The sequence below is a fragment of the Eutrema salsugineum genome, unplaced genomic scaffold, assembly GCF_000478725.1.
Source record: "Eutrema salsugineum unplaced genomic scaffold, Eutsalg1_0 scaffold_19, whole genome shotgun sequence".
In the NCBI taxonomy this organism is placed as follows: Eukaryota; Viridiplantae; Streptophyta; class Magnoliopsida; order Brassicales; family Brassicaceae; genus Eutrema; species Eutrema salsugineum.
The window spans coordinates 2,559,205-2,575,654 of NW_006256838.1; the positions used below are offsets into that span (position 1 = coordinate 2,559,205).

Genomic DNA, 16,450 nt, shown 5'->3' on the forward strand with positions numbered 1-16,450 from the left:
GAAGGCAGCTAGGGATTCCAGTTTTGTAGTTGGGGCTTGGAAATTGAGGTTGCTTTTATAATTCGATCGATCGAGACGATATTGGGAAGTAGATTGTGTTGCGAGATCGTCGGTGAGGTGGGAAGATTCAGCAATATTCTCGGATGGATTGAATTTGGAAAATGCAGAGAAAAATCGAGAGAAGTTTGGAGAAAATCAAATCAAAAGAGGAAACTTCAGGTACACTATCGGGTCTATCCATAGAACCGAATCCGAACCATTACCCACGGGTCGACAGAACAAGATCCATCGGGTAATTAGATCAAATCCGAATCCGATCCGAACCATGATTATCGGGTCGGTTCCGGGACGGGTTTTCGGGTCCGGTTAATATGCCCAGGCCTAGTACATGAGTAACCAACCATCTTTGGAGTGACATACCCGAGAACCGGATAACTCAGGAAACTCAAGCTTGTAAGTTTTCTGCATCGATGGGTCATAAAGTTCACAGGATTCCTCTGTTTTCGAAAAGTAGAAAAGCCAAGGAGATTTTTCCTCAGCTCGAACAGAAAGACAAGCTTTGTGCCATGTTTTGCAGACAGAAGAAGCACGGATGTTGTCTTTTAATGGAAGACGGGAAACTACCAGTTGTAAGAGATCACAAGGAAGGTCTAAGAAAGTTTGGTCTTTTTCAATTTCCATCCTACTCTTCTTGTTCGACCTGTAAAAGTAAACCCATAAGTCTCAAAATCTCAAAGGCAAGGTCGAAAGCTCTCAAATTCTACAAATACCTCTACAAAAGTAACCGGATAATTTCTCCCCCCCCCAAAAAAAAGAGAAACCAATTCAAAACGACAGAAGTGAATATGATAAGATACTCACGACGATCCAAGCTTGCACTTTCTTCTAGAAGCCATGGTGAAGATGTTGCAAATAGGTTTAAGGTTTTTATGTTCCTGTCATAACTAGAAACGAACAAGACACAGGAGAAGATTTCTTATCGATCTCTAGATCTCTCCGCCTTGATTAAGGAAGTCAGAAAGCAACGACCAAATGGCATTTGCCATTCTTGTTGACTTTTGAAGGAAAAAGCCCGGTTCGGTTTAATCCGGTTACGAACAGAGATCTAAAGCACCATCATTTAGGAATTTTACCTTAACAAATAAATTTTACAAAACGTTGACTGAGAAAAACAAAGAAATTTACGAACACATAAGCAGATAACATGAAGCTATCTTCCATTGTAAATAACTCCTTTCTTCTTTCCGGCAATTCTGCAAGAGCATCTGAATAATCCCTGAAATTTGGCGAATTTTATGCTTAGTACGTTGCGGTGGCGACGGTGACGTGGCTCTTTGGTAAGCCCGTTGAACGACATCGTTTCATATGTCTTAATATACTTACTATTTTAGACGATAAGTATCCAATCTGATTATTCCGGCTGAAACAGTAAGAGAGAGAGAGTGAGGGACTAGCAGAAATGGAGGCTTTGGTTTGCCGGAAATTGGGAGATCCGACGGCGACGGAGACAGGGAGTTCAGAATCTCCGGTGGAGGTGAGCAAGAACTATCCGATCCCGCCTTTGAGCTCAGATACGGCGGTGAGAGTCAGGGTTATCGCTACGAGCTTGAATTACGCCAATTACCTTCAGATTCTCGGAAAGTACCAGGAGAAACCTACTTTACCTTTCATTCCTGGCTCCGATTACTCCGGGATCGTCGACGCGATCGGTCCCGCCGTCACCAAATTCCGCGTCGGAGATCGTGTCTGCTCCTTCGCCAATCTCGGTTCCTTCGCTCAGTTCATCGTCTCCGATCAGTCTGGCCTGTTCGTCACAAAATCGCCGTCTCTCTCTCTGTTTTTTGCTTTTGCATATCTTACTGTGAATGATTGTAGCGTTTTGATGTTGTTTCAGGTTCCTTGTACCAGAAAGATGCGACATGGTAGCTGTGGCTGCACTTCCTGTTGCGTTTGGGACTTCTCATGTAGCACTTGTTCATAGAGCTCGTCTAACATCTGGTCAGGTAAATCTCTTCTCATCTCATCTCTCTGATTCAATTTTTGTTTGTGAGGGTTACGAGATTCCATTGATTTTATTTTGATGCAGGTCTTAATGGTTCTAGGAGCTGCTGGTGGCGTCGGTCTTGCAGCTGTTCAAATCGGAAAAATTTGTGGAGCCATTGTCATTGCAGTTGCGAGGTATGTGCTGGTTCACAGGTTTCCATGGTCGTTGATTCTTGGTTTGGGTTTATATTCGATTTGAATCTTTCTTGTTTTTTTTTTTCCCTAGAGGAACTGAGAAGATTCAGCTGTTGAAGTCAATGGGAGTGGATCATGTTGTTGATCTAGGCAGTGAAAATGTTATTTCAAGCGTCAAAGAGTTCATCAAGGCAAGAAAGCTAAGAGGAGTTGATGTTCTATATGATCCTGTAGGAGGGAAACTCACCAAGGAGTCCATGAAAGTTCTGAATTGGGGAGCTCAGATTCTGGTGATCGGTTTCGCCAGCGGTGAAATCCCCGTGATTCCCGCTAATATAGCCCTTGTAAAGGTAAATAAATGATTCCAAAACTTGTGGTAGAGAAAGAGAGAGGAGAAGAAGCTTTTTCACTTGAGGGAATTAGATCTTCTAAGTTGTAAACAATTTGGTGCAGAACTGGACGGTGCACGGTCTTTACTGGGGGAGCTACAGAATCCACCAACCCAGTGTTCTTGAAGATTCCATCAGAGAGTTACTCTCATGGCTTGCCAGAGGACTGATCACCATTCACATCTCTCATACCTATAGCCTCTCCCAGGTAAAACTGAGTTCATCTTCATGAAATGATTACTCAAACACATGTTATTAAACAAAGTCTTACTGTTTCATCTACAGGCCAATCTAGCATTTGGGGCCATCAAGGATAGGAAGGCAATCGGAAAAGTGATGATTGCTCTCAAGACTGGTTCGTCTTCGAAACTATAGTCTCTGTAGCCACAGGGGAAAAAAAAATCTGTTTCTAAAAAAATTATGTTTGATTCTGCTCCTAGAAATAAGGTTATACTTGGCCTATCCCTTTGTCTTAATGTAATTTACCACATTCTGTATTAAATTTTAATAATCTGTAACTTGAATCAAAAGGTATGGCAGTTTAGATTCACTAGAAATGAGTTAAGAGATATATATTGGGTATGTACATTGTCCCAATCAAGAATGCAGTTCCTTCAATCAAGTAAAAGTATGGAAGAATAAATTCTGATGCAGTTATCACCAAAGCTATATACAGAGCCAGTGGTTATGTACGTAGAACTTGAACCGATCACACGCTCTAACTATCTTAGGATCTCCGGCTTCAGGAAGCGGACATATTCAAGCTGAGTCATCTCTCCTCCGTTCACTGGATCGAAATTGCACCTGTAGAAACTGTAAGGCCGACAAAATCAGACGCGTAGCTGTTGGTTCTTTTATGTTTTTGATATTCTGACTTGTGTGGTGGAAACAAATATGGCTAATTGTGGATGATTATGCGAATTATATTTGGAGAGATACCAGAAGGCTTATTACCTTCCGTCCATGCCGATAATTGCAATTGTGTTACGAGCACCAAATGCTGCAAAGAATTGGGTGACTTCTGGTACATGAAACTGAGCAAATGACCATTCCGAGCTGAAATATTTTGGCAGAACTCCTGCAACATTGTTTGAAAATATTAGGTACAAGACTGAAGCATGTGTTGATCCATGCGCACAATTATAAATATGAAATCTACTCCTGAATTTGGTGACGAGAGTGCGTAATATATGAGATATGTGTTTTAAGCCTTTTCGGTAACAGTCATTTCTCCAGTTTTCTCCTATACTTTCTACATTACCTCTCAGAAATGACAATGACGAACCGGGGTTGACACCACTGGCTGGAGAAACAAGAGACTGCAGGGAATTTGAAGAAGTCTCATGTTCAGTGGAGTGTGAGTCCTCCCCAGAAACCCTCACTCTAAGAGAAAAAATGTGAACAGTCCCTTTGTCGCTTGATACTGCCAGCCACTGCACATTTGGTGAAAGAGCAATGCTATAGATATCTGCCCTGTCCACTCCTCTTCGCACCTGTAACAAAGCAGCATCAGATTTCATAATATCAGACTAATGAATCGGTAATGAGCATACAAAACTGGCATATGCTCTGCATAAGATTATGTCTAACTAATTATTAACTGTTACTACAGGTACCAAAGTCTTTTCTATATGAATCAGGACAGATATGTTGGCTCAACCATTGCCTAACCAAATGTGACTCACACAGCACATGGTATAATGTTGTTGATAAGAAAAGTGAAAGCAGTAGTTCAGAGTATCTAGACCTCTTGCAGACGAGTTCCGTCCATTGTGTTGAAAATTCTAATCAGAGTTCCCTTTGTACTGGCAGTAGCAAGAAGCAACCCATCCAATGTCATGGTCATGCACGCGATATTGGAATCATGAGCATTAATGATTTGTACCATGTTAAGCCCAAAATGTTCAACTCGGACCTCTCCTCGACGAACACCAGGACAGGCCAGCACAGATGTATTCATATGATGAGAGAGGCAACATAATCCCCTTGGATTTGCCAGATTTTCAATCTGATGAAGAAGTCTTAAGTCCATGAAATTGTAGACATATATCTTGTGTTCAAGAACAACAACAATGCGATCCCTTCTTAACTTCACTGCACGAATTTCCGACCTAAAAGAGAATTCACTGATGCAGCGGCTCTGATGATCATCCCAAATCAATACTTTATTTGAAGGGTACTGAGAGTTAGGTCCACCACCAACAAGTGCCAAGATATTACTCCGGAAAAGCATCTCTACAATTTTAAACCCACCATCCTTGAGCTCTCGCCTGAAAGTTTCCTTGAAAGGCTCACAGTTATATATCCGAAAACCATGGCTCGTGCCTGAAGCAAAACAGCTGTAATCCTGATTCCAAGAAACAGAAACCAACTCTGCTTCATCACTGTCACCAAAATCTGGTTCAGAAGACCCAAAAGAGCCTGAAGTGCCAGTATTACGCGATTCATAAACCGTTGAACTCATTTTTCTTTGCTATGCGAGGCGTAACAATATTTGCAAGCTGAAATCAATACCCAAAAAACAAAATTTAAGATTGATCCCACATTATGAAACACCCTGTCCAGAAGATGCAAACAAAGGAGCCTAAAGACAAAAATTCAATTGTTTGAGTCATGCCAAACCCTTGTCATGTAGCTAATCAGAAGAGACATCAATGAAACTCAAAATCAAAGCAAAGATAATGCGACACTGAACCCTCCAGAATCTTATATATTGAACAAAGACTAATACAATGCCTTATCGTCAGAGTCAATATCTCGGAATATCACTTCCAATAATAAGGCTCCAAAAGAAAGCCATGTAAAAAATCACTTTCCACCATGATCGAACCTCGTCTACCTGGAAACCCTATCTGTTCATCATACATTATGATCAGCAAGCAGTTCATACTCCTAAATCCTAATGACTGCAATTCTAATTTCGTATATAATTCAACAATCCCGTGAGAAAAAAAAAAATCTACAAACAGAGCCACAAAATTTAAAGATTCCGATCAAACAATAAGAACTGCAAGAATAAGGGGAGAAAAAAAACGAAAATTGACCGGTCGTTGATTCGCGCATGAAACCAAATGCGATGAACAAAATCCTCACCGACGAACAAAACGCGATCCCTGAGGAAGAAAATGCTGCTTCAATGACGAATGATCTCGAGGCTTTTGCTATCTTCAATGACTTGGCTATGAGAAGCTTCCTCTGTAAACTACTTCAATGATTTTATCTTCGTTACAAATTTTCTTTTTTTTTTATTTGCTTTTCTTTTCTTTTTTATAGGTTGGATATATATTAGTCAACTGTCGTCTTAACCTTTTTTCTAATACAAGCAAAGAATCGATATTGATTCGTGAGATTCACAATCTTTTTGTTAGATATCTTAATGGGCTTAATCCGACTCGACCCGGTCCATTTTCCTCAATTCGCAAACCGTCAAATAAGCGCCGCTCCGGTGACGGAAAAGACAATGGTTATCTTCTTCGCTCCCAAGTGATCGAATCCGAATGTAAATCTTGCGGTCGAAGCATCGTTGATCCATACATCAAACTCTCGTCGCTCGTATTTTCTTCTTAAGCCTCAATCAAAAGAGGATATATCCGATTTTTGGGTCTCTTGAAAAGATGGTGAAACCCTCTGATTTCAAAGGAGTTTACAGACTTATTCAATTGCATTACAGTCGAGCAAACCCTGTCACATTTAGCCGGTCGAAGCTCTTCACTTCGTCTTCTCCGGCTTTTCCTTCAAATGGGGTTTCTCAGTTTCAGCCTAAGTCCAGCTTCCACAGCATTTCGTCGAGACCCACTTCGACAAGCCTTGGCTTATCCCAGATTCTATCCCGTCCTAAGCTCGTACCTAATTTGCAGATTTGCGGACTTGCCATGGCTAAGCCCCGTGTTAATACGAACTTTGCATCGGCTTTTAGATTGTTTTCAAGCTCTGGGTTTCGAAAAGTCGATGGGAATTTCGCTAGAAAGGTTGTTGACAAGCCAATCAAAGCTGTTAGTTCGACTTTTGGTAGATACCGAGAGGCTTTAGGGTTGCACGTTGATGCATTTTGGAAGAAGAATAATCTTGTGGTGTTTGGAGCAGTAGGTGTTTTTGTATGTATTTTCCTGTGGAGGATCATGTTTGGAATTGCTAGCACATTCGTCGGTCTCTCAGAGGGAATGGCTAAGTACGGGTTCCTTGCTCTCTCATCTGCCATTGTCGCATTTGCTGTAAGTTTCTGGCTGTTTCTGGGCTCATCTCTAATAGCTTGGGGTTATCTTGGTTCTTAGATACGACTTAGAATTGATGAATTATCCTGGATAAAATGAAGTTGTAGAACTGTTTTATTGATTTCAAACTTTAGGTTATTATTTCATAGTGGATGGATGTCAGATTGAGGATTTGAGATAGCTTTGAGGGAACCAGGACTAGAGCTATAGGCTCACTCTGATTGTGAGTTGTTAATCAATCCTGCGTTTGTTAATCTAGTGCAATATTGTTTCTTTTTTGGCAAACTGCTCTGTTTTGGTAATCTATGACCTTCAACTTTCTATCAAGAATTGCAAACACTGTTGTTAACTTTGTTTTGTTGTCATAACTCACTGTCTCATAAGTCATACAACTATCTGTATTTTTCTATTGCTAGGGTTTATACCTTCGTGCGAGGTTCACAATAAATCCTGATAAAGTTTATAGGATTGCCATGAGGAAGCTCAATACAGCGGCTGATATTCTTGAAGTGATGGGTGCTCCTCTGGCAGGATCGGATTTACGTGCTTATGTGATGTCAGGCGGTGGCATAACATTAAAAAAATTCAAGCCAACAATTAGGAGCAAGCGTTGCTTTCTGCTGTTCCCAGTTCAAGGTGCTGAGAGAAAGGGCCTCGTTAGTGTCGAAGTCAAGAAGAAAAAAGGCCAGGTTTTTGCTTCATCTACTTTCCCTCTGCATACACTCTCTCTTGATTGTCCATATTAGTATCATTATGTTTGCTAGTAATCTGCTCTAGAAAGTCCTCAAAGAATACTCGGAAAATTAAGGCTTGTAAACATTTCAGGTGCTTGGTAAGAGTTCATTTCCACTGCCACAAGTGCTTGTTAGTCATTGAGTATAAATAGAAAAGGCTTATGATGTTTAGTATGTCGAATCTTTTGGCCTATTGTTGGCGAGGAGAGATTTCTGGTTCTCCATGACAAAACCTAGGCTTCTATCTTTGATTCTTTGCTACGGTTGGTTCTGCGTTCTTCATTAGCTCTTTGATCCTAGTACTATGTGAAATAAAAGAAATTGTAATCTGAATCCATCAGTGCTCCCAATTCTATCACAGAGCGAGTTTTGGTGTAATTCTCATGTTCATATCTGTTTTTGTTCAGTATGACATGAAGCTACTGGCAGTGGATATTCCAATGGCGTCTGGTCCTGATCAACGTTTATTCCTTATTGGCGATGAAGAAGAGTACAGAGTTGGTGGTGGTTTGATATCTGAATTGAGAGATCCTGTGGTAAAAGCAATGGCAGCAGCCAAAGAGTTTGATAATCTTGACAGAATCGAAGAGGAAGAGGACGCTGAAAGAGAACTTCAAGAAGCCGAAAGGAAGCAACGTGAAGAAATCGAGAAGCTCGAAAAAGAAGGCTCTTAGTCGTTTATTTTATACTCGCACAACAAACTTAACATCGTCAGTGGATATTGAACATCACCGGGAATCACTGAATCTGTTCAAAAAAATTCTAACTTTCAAACTTTTTTCAGAATAAATCTCAGATTATGTTAAGTATGTTAGTGTTGCTGGTTTATGATTCATCAAGGAGAGGCTTTGGTCCTATGTAAACTGGTTTAGTCTTTCCGGATAGTACCGGTTTAAGCACAAAAGAAACCAATACAGAATCGTAAGAGTCAAGGCTGTATGAGACTATCATATCTATGTTGTCTTTGACCGATTTCTTTTTTACAAAATTAGCAATCAGTTATTATGTTTCAACAAAACCACCTGCGTCGTCAAGAAGATATAGTTCTCCATCGAGGAAACCAAGACTACACGTCCTCATTGCTTTTACCGAATGTTCTTGTGCTTCCCTCCTTATCTGGATTCTTCGTGTTTTTCTTCTGAATCTTCCACACAAATTTTGTTGATATTCAATGCTTTGTCGTTAGGGCGAAACTGTTCTGATTTAGACGTTAATCCTCTCCCAAATTCTCTTCTCTTGTCTTACCTAGGTTCGATCAACAGCACAAATTAATGAGATTGGTCATTTGAATTATTCTCTATTTCACGATATATTGTTGCGAAATATTTAAAATAGGTTTTGGTTTTGATTTTGATTCAGGGAGGGAATGCTGAAGCCAATGAGAAGCAAATCTGGATTATTTGATTGTGCAAAGAGATGATGGGAAATCGCTGTGTAAGAACTCCTTGTTGTACAATGGTATTATGATTAAATCCTCAAATGTCTCGTTTTTGGTTTCCTTGTTAGCCACAACATATTATGTTTGAGACTTGTAGCGATTGAATAATTCTTCAGAGATAAGATAAAGAATCTATTTTTAAGAAACCGGTTACAGAAAACTCCATATATATGTGTGTGTACATGCAGTTATGGTCATGTATATGCTGCTGCAGCAGCAGCAACAACAAGGCTCGAACCCGAAGCCAACATGGTTCCAAAGGAAGGGTCCATCCGGTAACCAAAATCGAGAAATGGGAAGAAAAGATCACAGAAGCTAACAACAATGGCAAGATTGTAAGCTTTTCTTTTTTGAAAAAAAAAATTAAGCTTTTTCTTCAATTCTTCCTTTTTTTTTCCTTATCCTAATCATTCAACATAATCCATTCAATCAATACACAGCTCGTGGTGTATTTCAGCGCGCCATGGTGTGTACCTTGTAAAAAGATAGAACCAGTATTCAGAGAACTTGCTTCTAGATACCCTTCAATGATATTTGTAACCATTGATGTTGAAGAACTCGCTGTAAGTAAACTGAAAACTTGTGATTTTGAGATGATAGATTGATTAATCTGGTGAGATTGAATATTGGTGAAAAACAACAAAAACAGGAGTTTAGTAATGAGTGGAATGTGGAAGCTACGCCAACTATAGTGTTCCTTAAAGATGGAAGACAAATGGATAAACTTGTTGGTGCTGAAACCTCAGAGCTTCAGAAGAAAACAGCTGCAGCTGCAGATCTCCTTCTCAGAAAACTGTAACTCCAAACACACAGAACAGAACATTACAGAACAGAGTTCGGTTTTTTTCCTTTGTCTGTCAGAAATTTGTTCAGAGAAATGATTTCCAGAAGTTACTTGTGGATGAAGTAAGTGCAAAAGAGATTTTGTTTTTGTTACGTTGGGTTTTTCTATTCTTACAGATTTTATTTGTTACTATGTTTATGTTATTCTTTTTTAACGTTGTCTCAGACAATAAAAAAAAACATGGAGATGGAGAAGAATTTGGTGATGAAGGTTATATAGCAACCATGGTTCTAATTTAAAGATCTTTTGTGCGGATGCATCTGCTTTCTCTTTTACCAAATGTTTGTAATATTTCCAACAGTAAATTAATTTCCTCTTCTGCATATTTGTTCAAAATTCTTTATTAGTTTTAAACATGCATTTTGTTTCTATTTCACTGTTTTTTTTGGTTTGAAACCTGAACAAACTGTCAAACACGGTATAGAAAGAAAGAATTTTCCATAGGAATTTTGTAGCGAGTATCTAAAATAAACATAGACATGAAAGAAAAATCACATAAAAGTTAGAAAGGTTTAACGTATTATTCAAACTCAAAATGGATTGGTCAATAACACTTTCGCTTTATGTTGGCAAAATTACTAAGATGCACGTTGAATTATTTTCTTATTTAAACTTATGATCAAACCATGACGCCAAGTGGTCCTTTTTACTTATACAGAAAGATACAATCTATTTTATATAGAAAAGACCAAAAAAAAATGAATCTAGAGGACAATAAAAGGCCTGTTTATGGGCGATCTCCAAAGTTGACTTTTCAAATCCAAATTGTTAAGACTTTGGAACTGGACCTCAAACAAGTCTTAGATCAATGCAACTCTCAGATCTTAATTTTGCAGGGAAAAACAAATGAAAGAAGAATATAAATCAATAAAATAAACAAGTAAACTAATATGTACAAGTCTGTTAAACCATCATCATTCATCACCTTGACTATTATACATTTTGATTTTTATATGAATATATTTATATATATGTTATTGTAGTTCTTTTTGCCTGATCTGATTCATATTATATCTCTTCCTCCTCCTACTTGCGTGCTTGAAAGATCACCAACAAAGAATTATACAAACTGAAGAAAAATAAATCATACATCAAGGGACAAGTCAATATAGCAAACAATGATGAAGAAGAAGAAACAGAGCAGATCCCAATCTTCTACCGAGAAAAATCCCAAGAAAACTCTTGAGCCATCCTCAGATTCTTCACCGTCACCTAGACTCCTCTCCATTTTCCGTTCCAAGGTGACTCCTCTCTCTTCTCTTCATCTTCTTTCTCTCACTCTCTCTTTGATTTTCGATTTTTTTCTATTGCCGGGTTCTGGATTTGAGCTGTTGTGTTTGTTTTGTTCTGTAGTTGGCAAGTGGTAAAGACTTGAAGCATATGTTCAGAGGCATGAGGGGTAAAACCGCACCCGGATTGTCTTCTCAGTCTAGAATCGTGAGATGTCCCAAGTGCCACAAGCTTCTCCAAGAACCTATAGACGCGACTATTTACAAATGCAGTGGATGTGACTCGATTCTCCAAGGTACAACACTCTTCTTAATTCCCCCTAAACCATACTCATGTTTACAACCTTCCTTCTTGCTTTTAGTGATTTTTGTTTCTTGTGTTCTTTCTTTGAAAGCAGCAAAACGTTGGGAATTGGAAGGAAATGATAACTCAATTCCAGAGGCTCTCTTCTCTTCTCAAAACCACAGTTTAAGTAACGAGGTAGGATCTGCAGAAGGTGGTAGTAAAACTCCAATGAGGAGTACTCACCGGAGGGTATCTCCTTCTGTTGAAAGAGGTTATCATTCAGAAACTGTTTACAAGAATGAGACATCCAATATCCGGAGAGAGTGGATGAGAAGGGCTGATGATTTCAGTGTGACCGGTGGTGATTCTGATATGTTTGCTTCAGCAAGAAGCTCTCCTTATCACTCACGCAGCAATGCCTCGGAGTGGACACAGCATGAGGGGAGATATGAAGAGCCGCCTCGGGTTCCTTACTATCCAGCTAGTCCTTCTCCTTCTTCTTCTGCATATGAATATGGCTACAGTAGTCCTTTCCACGGGTCTCAAGTTTCTGCATCTGAGCAGTCTTATTATCATTATCAACCAAACCATTTCAAGCAATACGGAAGAGAAGGCTGGTTTCAAGAATCTTCTGTTGCTTCACCGATTCGTTTTCCCGGTGAGACATCTGATGGAAGGTACTATCAGGGGTCTTCTCAGTCTCAGCTGCATGATCTTCAGTATCATAATCTCTATGAATCCAGTAGCTCTGCAACCCCGCATCGCTCTGTGTACTCTGAGCGTAGTTATCAAGCAGCTACATACTCTGAGCATTCCAGGGGAGTTTCCAAAAGTGAGACAAGTAGTGAGAAGAGCTCTCTTAAGGACAAAAAGAAGTATATCAGAAAGAGGAATCCTGTGATGAAGCGTCATGTTCTTCCTACAGCGGGTGGAGCGCCTTTTGCAACTTGTTCCTACTGCTTGGAACTTCTACAGCTTCCTCAGGTGTCTCTCCTCGGCAAACATAAGAGATACGAAGTGAGATGTGGCAGTTGTGCAGGTGTACTTAAGTTCTCTGTTCGAGAGAAAACAGAAACTGTTCTCGATTCACCTAACTTTGTGGGTTCCGGTACGGGCTTTGCTGATGAGACTCTTACTATTAATCAGGATTCAGCTTCAGAAGGTCGAGAAGAGATTTTTCCGGATGATAGTCATCTGTCGAGTTCAGACAGCGGCTCTGGAGATAGAATCTGCAAAAGCACCGATGCTGTTATCTTGAGGCAGAATCTGGAAACATTTGAGGATAAGGGGATTATTAAAGAAGACATAAGGATCATATCAAGCAAATTTTTAGATTCGGAATCGGAGGCGTTGCAGCCTCAGTGGAAGCCTTCCCCGAACCACAAGTTAAAGAAACAACAACCTGAATCAAGTGAGTCTATTGGAGAGACTTCACAGATTCATGTAGAGCAATCTGAGGAAGCTTGGTCAGAGAAGTCGGCCGAGATGGATGATAACATTGTTGAAAGAGTCGGGTGCGATTTAAAGGAGTCTGGATATGAGAAGAATGAGCCAAAAGAGATATTTGGAAACGGATCAGGTGAGTCCTTAGAGGTTCCAGTATACAAGAACGAAAGAATGAGTTATTCAAGTTCGGAAGCTGAGACAGTTGCAGAGAGACTGGTATTTCATGGTGAAGAACCTGCAAACAAGAACGAACATGTGAGTGAAACATGCGTATTCTTTGAGAACACCAGAGACACTCAAGAGTTTGATTGGGTGGACACTCAAGAAAATAAAGAACATGGAGGTGAACGTAAATGGGAAGATATCATGGGAGACACTGAAGATTCATTCTGTGACAGCGGCTCAAGCAATGTTGAAATATTTGAGGATACATCGGTCAATGAAGATACAAAGCACATATCAAACAAATTTTCAGATGCGAAGCCAGCTACACCACAGAGTCCCCTGAAATCTTTGGTAAACGAGCGCTTTATAGGAGATTCTGACCAATCAGGTAAAGCTACAGTTACAACATCCAGTATCCATGAGGAGCAGTCCAAGTATGAGTATGAGAACTTAAACGAAAGACAAGAGTCGGATAAGACCATTAGTGACAGAGTCATGTCTGAGTTAGAGGAGTCTAGATACGACACAAATGAAACTCTTGAGCCGGGCAAGGTGAGCGAAGATGGATCTGTTCTTTCTCTCACGAAGGAGAGTGAAACATTCAAAACAAGCATAGAAGGCGAGACAGGTGAAAAGAGATCGGAATCTCATCAAATGGATTCTCCAAACGAGTATGTAGAAAATTCCAATGACACACTCGAACCAGTTTGTTTAGAAGGAAGCGGGTATGCAGGTGAAAGAGCATGGGAAGAGACAATGGAAGACAGAGCAGGGTTGCATTTGGAGGAATATGAAAGCAACTATGAGAATTACAGCAAACCACTTGAATGGACTTCAGAAAGAGCTCCAACATTTCATATGCATGAGTATGAGCTGGGGACAATATGTGGACCAGAAGAGGACGCTGATGGAAGATCAGAATCCAGTTCAAAGGGTTCCTTCAGTGACCATGGAAGTTCAGAAAAGAGTGTGAGAACTCAAGCTAATAAAGAAGATCAGTCCCAGTATGAGTATGAGAACTCAAGCGAGAGAGAAGTGTTGAGTTACACAGTTTTTGACATAGTAAGGTCTGAGTTACAGGAGTGTAGATATGAGACAAATGAAACGTTTGAGCAAGGCAATATGGTCGGAGTAGAGGCGAGTGAAACAATCATAGGCGAAACAAGCGAAGATCGGTCGGTATCTCATCAAATGGCGCCACAAAACGATAATGTCCAAAATTCCTACAGAACAATGGAACCAGTTTATCTGGAAGAGACGATGAGAGATGAAGCCGGGTTGCAGTCGAAGGAATATCAAAACAATTCACACGAATGGACATCAGAAAGAGCTCCAACATTCTGTCTGCGTAAGTATGAACTATGGACAATACCTGAACCAGAAGATGATGCGGATGGAAGATCAATATCAAGTTCAACGGATTTCTTTCATGACCGTGAAAGTTTAAAAGAGAGAGATGTGGCTTATGAAGAGGAGCCTTGGCTGGCGGATGAGAACAAAACCGAAGAGCTGAAAGTTGGTGTAGTGGTTGAAGATGGACCAACATTTCACTTGGAAAAGTGCAGAAATGATTCAACGAAATTGGAAGAGATAGTTGAATGGACAGTAAGAACACCAACATTTCGGCCGCATGAGTCTGAGCTAGGAACAATGCTTGAACCAAACGAGGATGCTGATGGAAGATCGGAAACTAGTTCAACAGGTTCCTTCAATAACCATGAAAGTTCAAAAGCGAGAGCTGTGTTTCACGAGGAGGAGCCCCAGCTGGTGAGCGATAGCAGAACCGAAGATCTACAAGTACGCGAAATAACAGAAGATTGGGTATCCCTGGACTTGGACAAGGGTGAAAATGAATCAATGAAAGTGGATGAGACATTTGAGTGGACTTCAGAGAGAGCGTTAACATTTAGTCGCCGTGAGTATGAGCTAGGGACAATGCTTGATCTAGACAAGGATGCTAATGGGAGAGCAGAAACTAGTTTCAGGGGTTCCTTTAATGACCGTGGAAGTTCAAAAGAAAGAGCTGTGATTCACAAGGACGAGCCTTGGCTGGTGGATGATTATGAAACCAAAGCGGTAAAAGCAGGCGTAATGGTGGAAGATAGACCATCAATGCACTTAAAGAAGTGCGAAAATGAAAAAATGGAATTGGACCAGAGATTTGAACCAAGGGATGACATATTCAGGCTCAATCTTGATGACACACTTGAGCAAGAGAAGATGATCTTTCATTTGGAGATGTCTCAGAATAAGCAAGAGAATCTAAGGCAGACCTTTAAACATGGTGAGGCTGAAGAAGATATACCAGAATTTGGTTCAAGTGTATCTTCAGAGGGCCATGAATCTCCACGTAAAATGGCAGAAGTATATAATGAAGCTGAAGAAGAGATGTTGACAGACCATTTAGAGAATCTGCAGCAAGAGAAGGAGAAGTCAGGTCTAACCTCTGAACCTTATGCTCATTTCTATAACACAACAGAACCCTCTGAGATTGTGGGTTTGCGTCATGCGTTATATCAAACTTCACCTCTACGGTCACCTCTCAGTTCACCAATTCATACTCCCATTGGTTCCCCACTGCATTACCTGATGGCTTCACCAATGCGTTCTCCGATAGCTTCACCAATGCATTCCCACATAGTTTCACCATTGCGTTCTCCCATCCACACATCTGGATCACTCTCTGATGTGTTATTCTTTGGCAAGAAAGTTTAGTGTCAAGAAAAAACAGATAAGCATTCATACAAGGTTGCTCAAGACTTTTACCTGCGATGCAAAACAGTGTGTACATTGTTTCTTTTTTTTTTTAAAGTGATTGGATTACATGTAAGATTTTCTACGGGTGTTTTAGATGAACCAAAAGAAAGAAAAAAAGATTCACTATGAGTTTTGGACATAGTGAATCCTAAATGATGTATCCACAGAGTCATCAGTAAGCCCAATGTTACTGTCATTTGTTTTGTGCATGTTTTAGAGAAGAATCAAGTAGATTTTGTTTATTGAAACTTGAATTATACCAACATTTGATCTACAAGTTCTTATATATTTTAGCTTGATACATAGCTAATGATTTATCTCCTTCTCTTACATTCAAAAAGACAGTAAACATCACAATCGACAGGAAACTTCCATGACTGTATACTATCTTATTAGCTTATACAGGAAAAAAATGAGAGTAAAAAAGTATTAACCAGTCAGATACGAACTAAAGCAATCACAGACTGTAACAGAATGAGATTGAATATTAAAGTGAAACGAAATATAAAATTATAAGATTTTTGTTATTACCTCTAGGAGAAACGACCTTCGGAATCCCACCGATAATTCGCAAACAAAACCAGTAAACCTCAATGAAAGGGGAAAATCTGCACAAAGTCTTAAATTGGGGTTTTAGTCCTTTTGAATGGAACCGGACGTTTTGTTTCAAAGAGCAGGCGGAGACAGAATCCGGAATTCTGTTTCTTCGGTTGGGGATAATTTCGTTATTTTTCTAAGTCCTAGTGGTTGTTATCTTGTGATCATACGAAAGC

The 16,450-nt window shown here is 39.9% G+C and overlaps 5 protein-coding genes across 5 annotated transcripts; 4 read left to right on the top strand and 1 right to left on the bottom strand.

Annotated features, from left to right (window-relative positions):
• Positions 1-1,187: 1,187 nt before the first annotated feature.
• On the top strand, positions 1,188-3,136 carry LOC18020011 (quinone oxidoreductase-like protein 2 homolog). Its single transcript, XM_006402923.2, has 7 exons — positions 1,188-1,337; positions 1,430-1,806; positions 1,895-2,003; positions 2,087-2,178; positions 2,270-2,528; positions 2,632-2,775; positions 2,853-3,136. The coding sequence occupies exons 2-7, from the start codon at positions 1,460-1,462 to the stop codon at positions 2,940-2,942; spliced, it is 1,041 nt and encodes a 346-aa protein (XP_006402986.1). The 5' UTR covers positions 1,188-1,337; positions 1,430-1,459; the 3' UTR covers positions 2,943-3,136.
• Positions 3,061-5,797, bottom strand: LOC18020013 (autophagy-related protein 18d). Its single transcript, XM_006402922.2, has 5 exons — positions 5,661-5,797; positions 4,315-5,068; positions 3,829-4,060; positions 3,522-3,645; positions 3,061-3,380 (listed from the first exon to the last, which is right to left on the bottom strand). Exons 2-5 carry the CDS (start codon positions 5,029-5,031, stop codon positions 3,290-3,292), a joined length of 1,164 nt encoding a protein of 387 aa, XP_006402985.1. The 5' UTR covers positions 5,032-5,068; positions 5,661-5,797; the 3' UTR covers positions 3,061-3,289.
• A 190-nt stretch (positions 5,798-5,987) lies between these two features.
• On the top strand, positions 5,988-8,451 carry LOC18020012. The gene is made up of 3 exons (XM_006402924.2): positions 5,988-6,778; positions 7,195-7,467; positions 7,920-8,451. Exons 1-3 carry the CDS (start codon positions 6,182-6,184, stop codon positions 8,184-8,186), a joined length of 1,137 nt encoding a protein of 378 aa, XP_006402987.1. The 5' UTR covers positions 5,988-6,181; the 3' UTR covers positions 8,187-8,451.
• Positions 8,452-8,552: 101 nt separating this feature from the next.
• LOC18020014 (putative thioredoxin H10) lies at positions 8,553-9,749 on the top strand. Its single transcript, XM_006402925.2, has 5 exons — positions 8,553-8,761; positions 8,872-8,970; positions 9,139-9,285; positions 9,391-9,513; positions 9,600-9,749. The coding sequence occupies exons 2-5, from the start codon at positions 8,929-8,931 to the stop codon at positions 9,747-9,749; spliced, it is 462 nt and encodes a 153-aa protein (XP_006402988.2). The 5' UTR covers positions 8,553-8,761; positions 8,872-8,928.
• A 1,022-nt stretch (positions 9,750-10,771) lies between these two features.
• On the top strand, positions 10,772-15,949 carry LOC18020015. Its single transcript, XM_006402926.2, has 3 exons — positions 10,772-11,035; positions 11,148-11,319; positions 11,422-15,949. Exons 1-3 carry the CDS (start codon positions 10,913-10,915, stop codon positions 15,633-15,635), a joined length of 4,509 nt encoding a protein of 1,502 aa, XP_006402989.1. The 5' UTR covers positions 10,772-10,912; the 3' UTR covers positions 15,636-15,949.
• Positions 15,950-16,450: the final 501 nt, after the last annotated feature.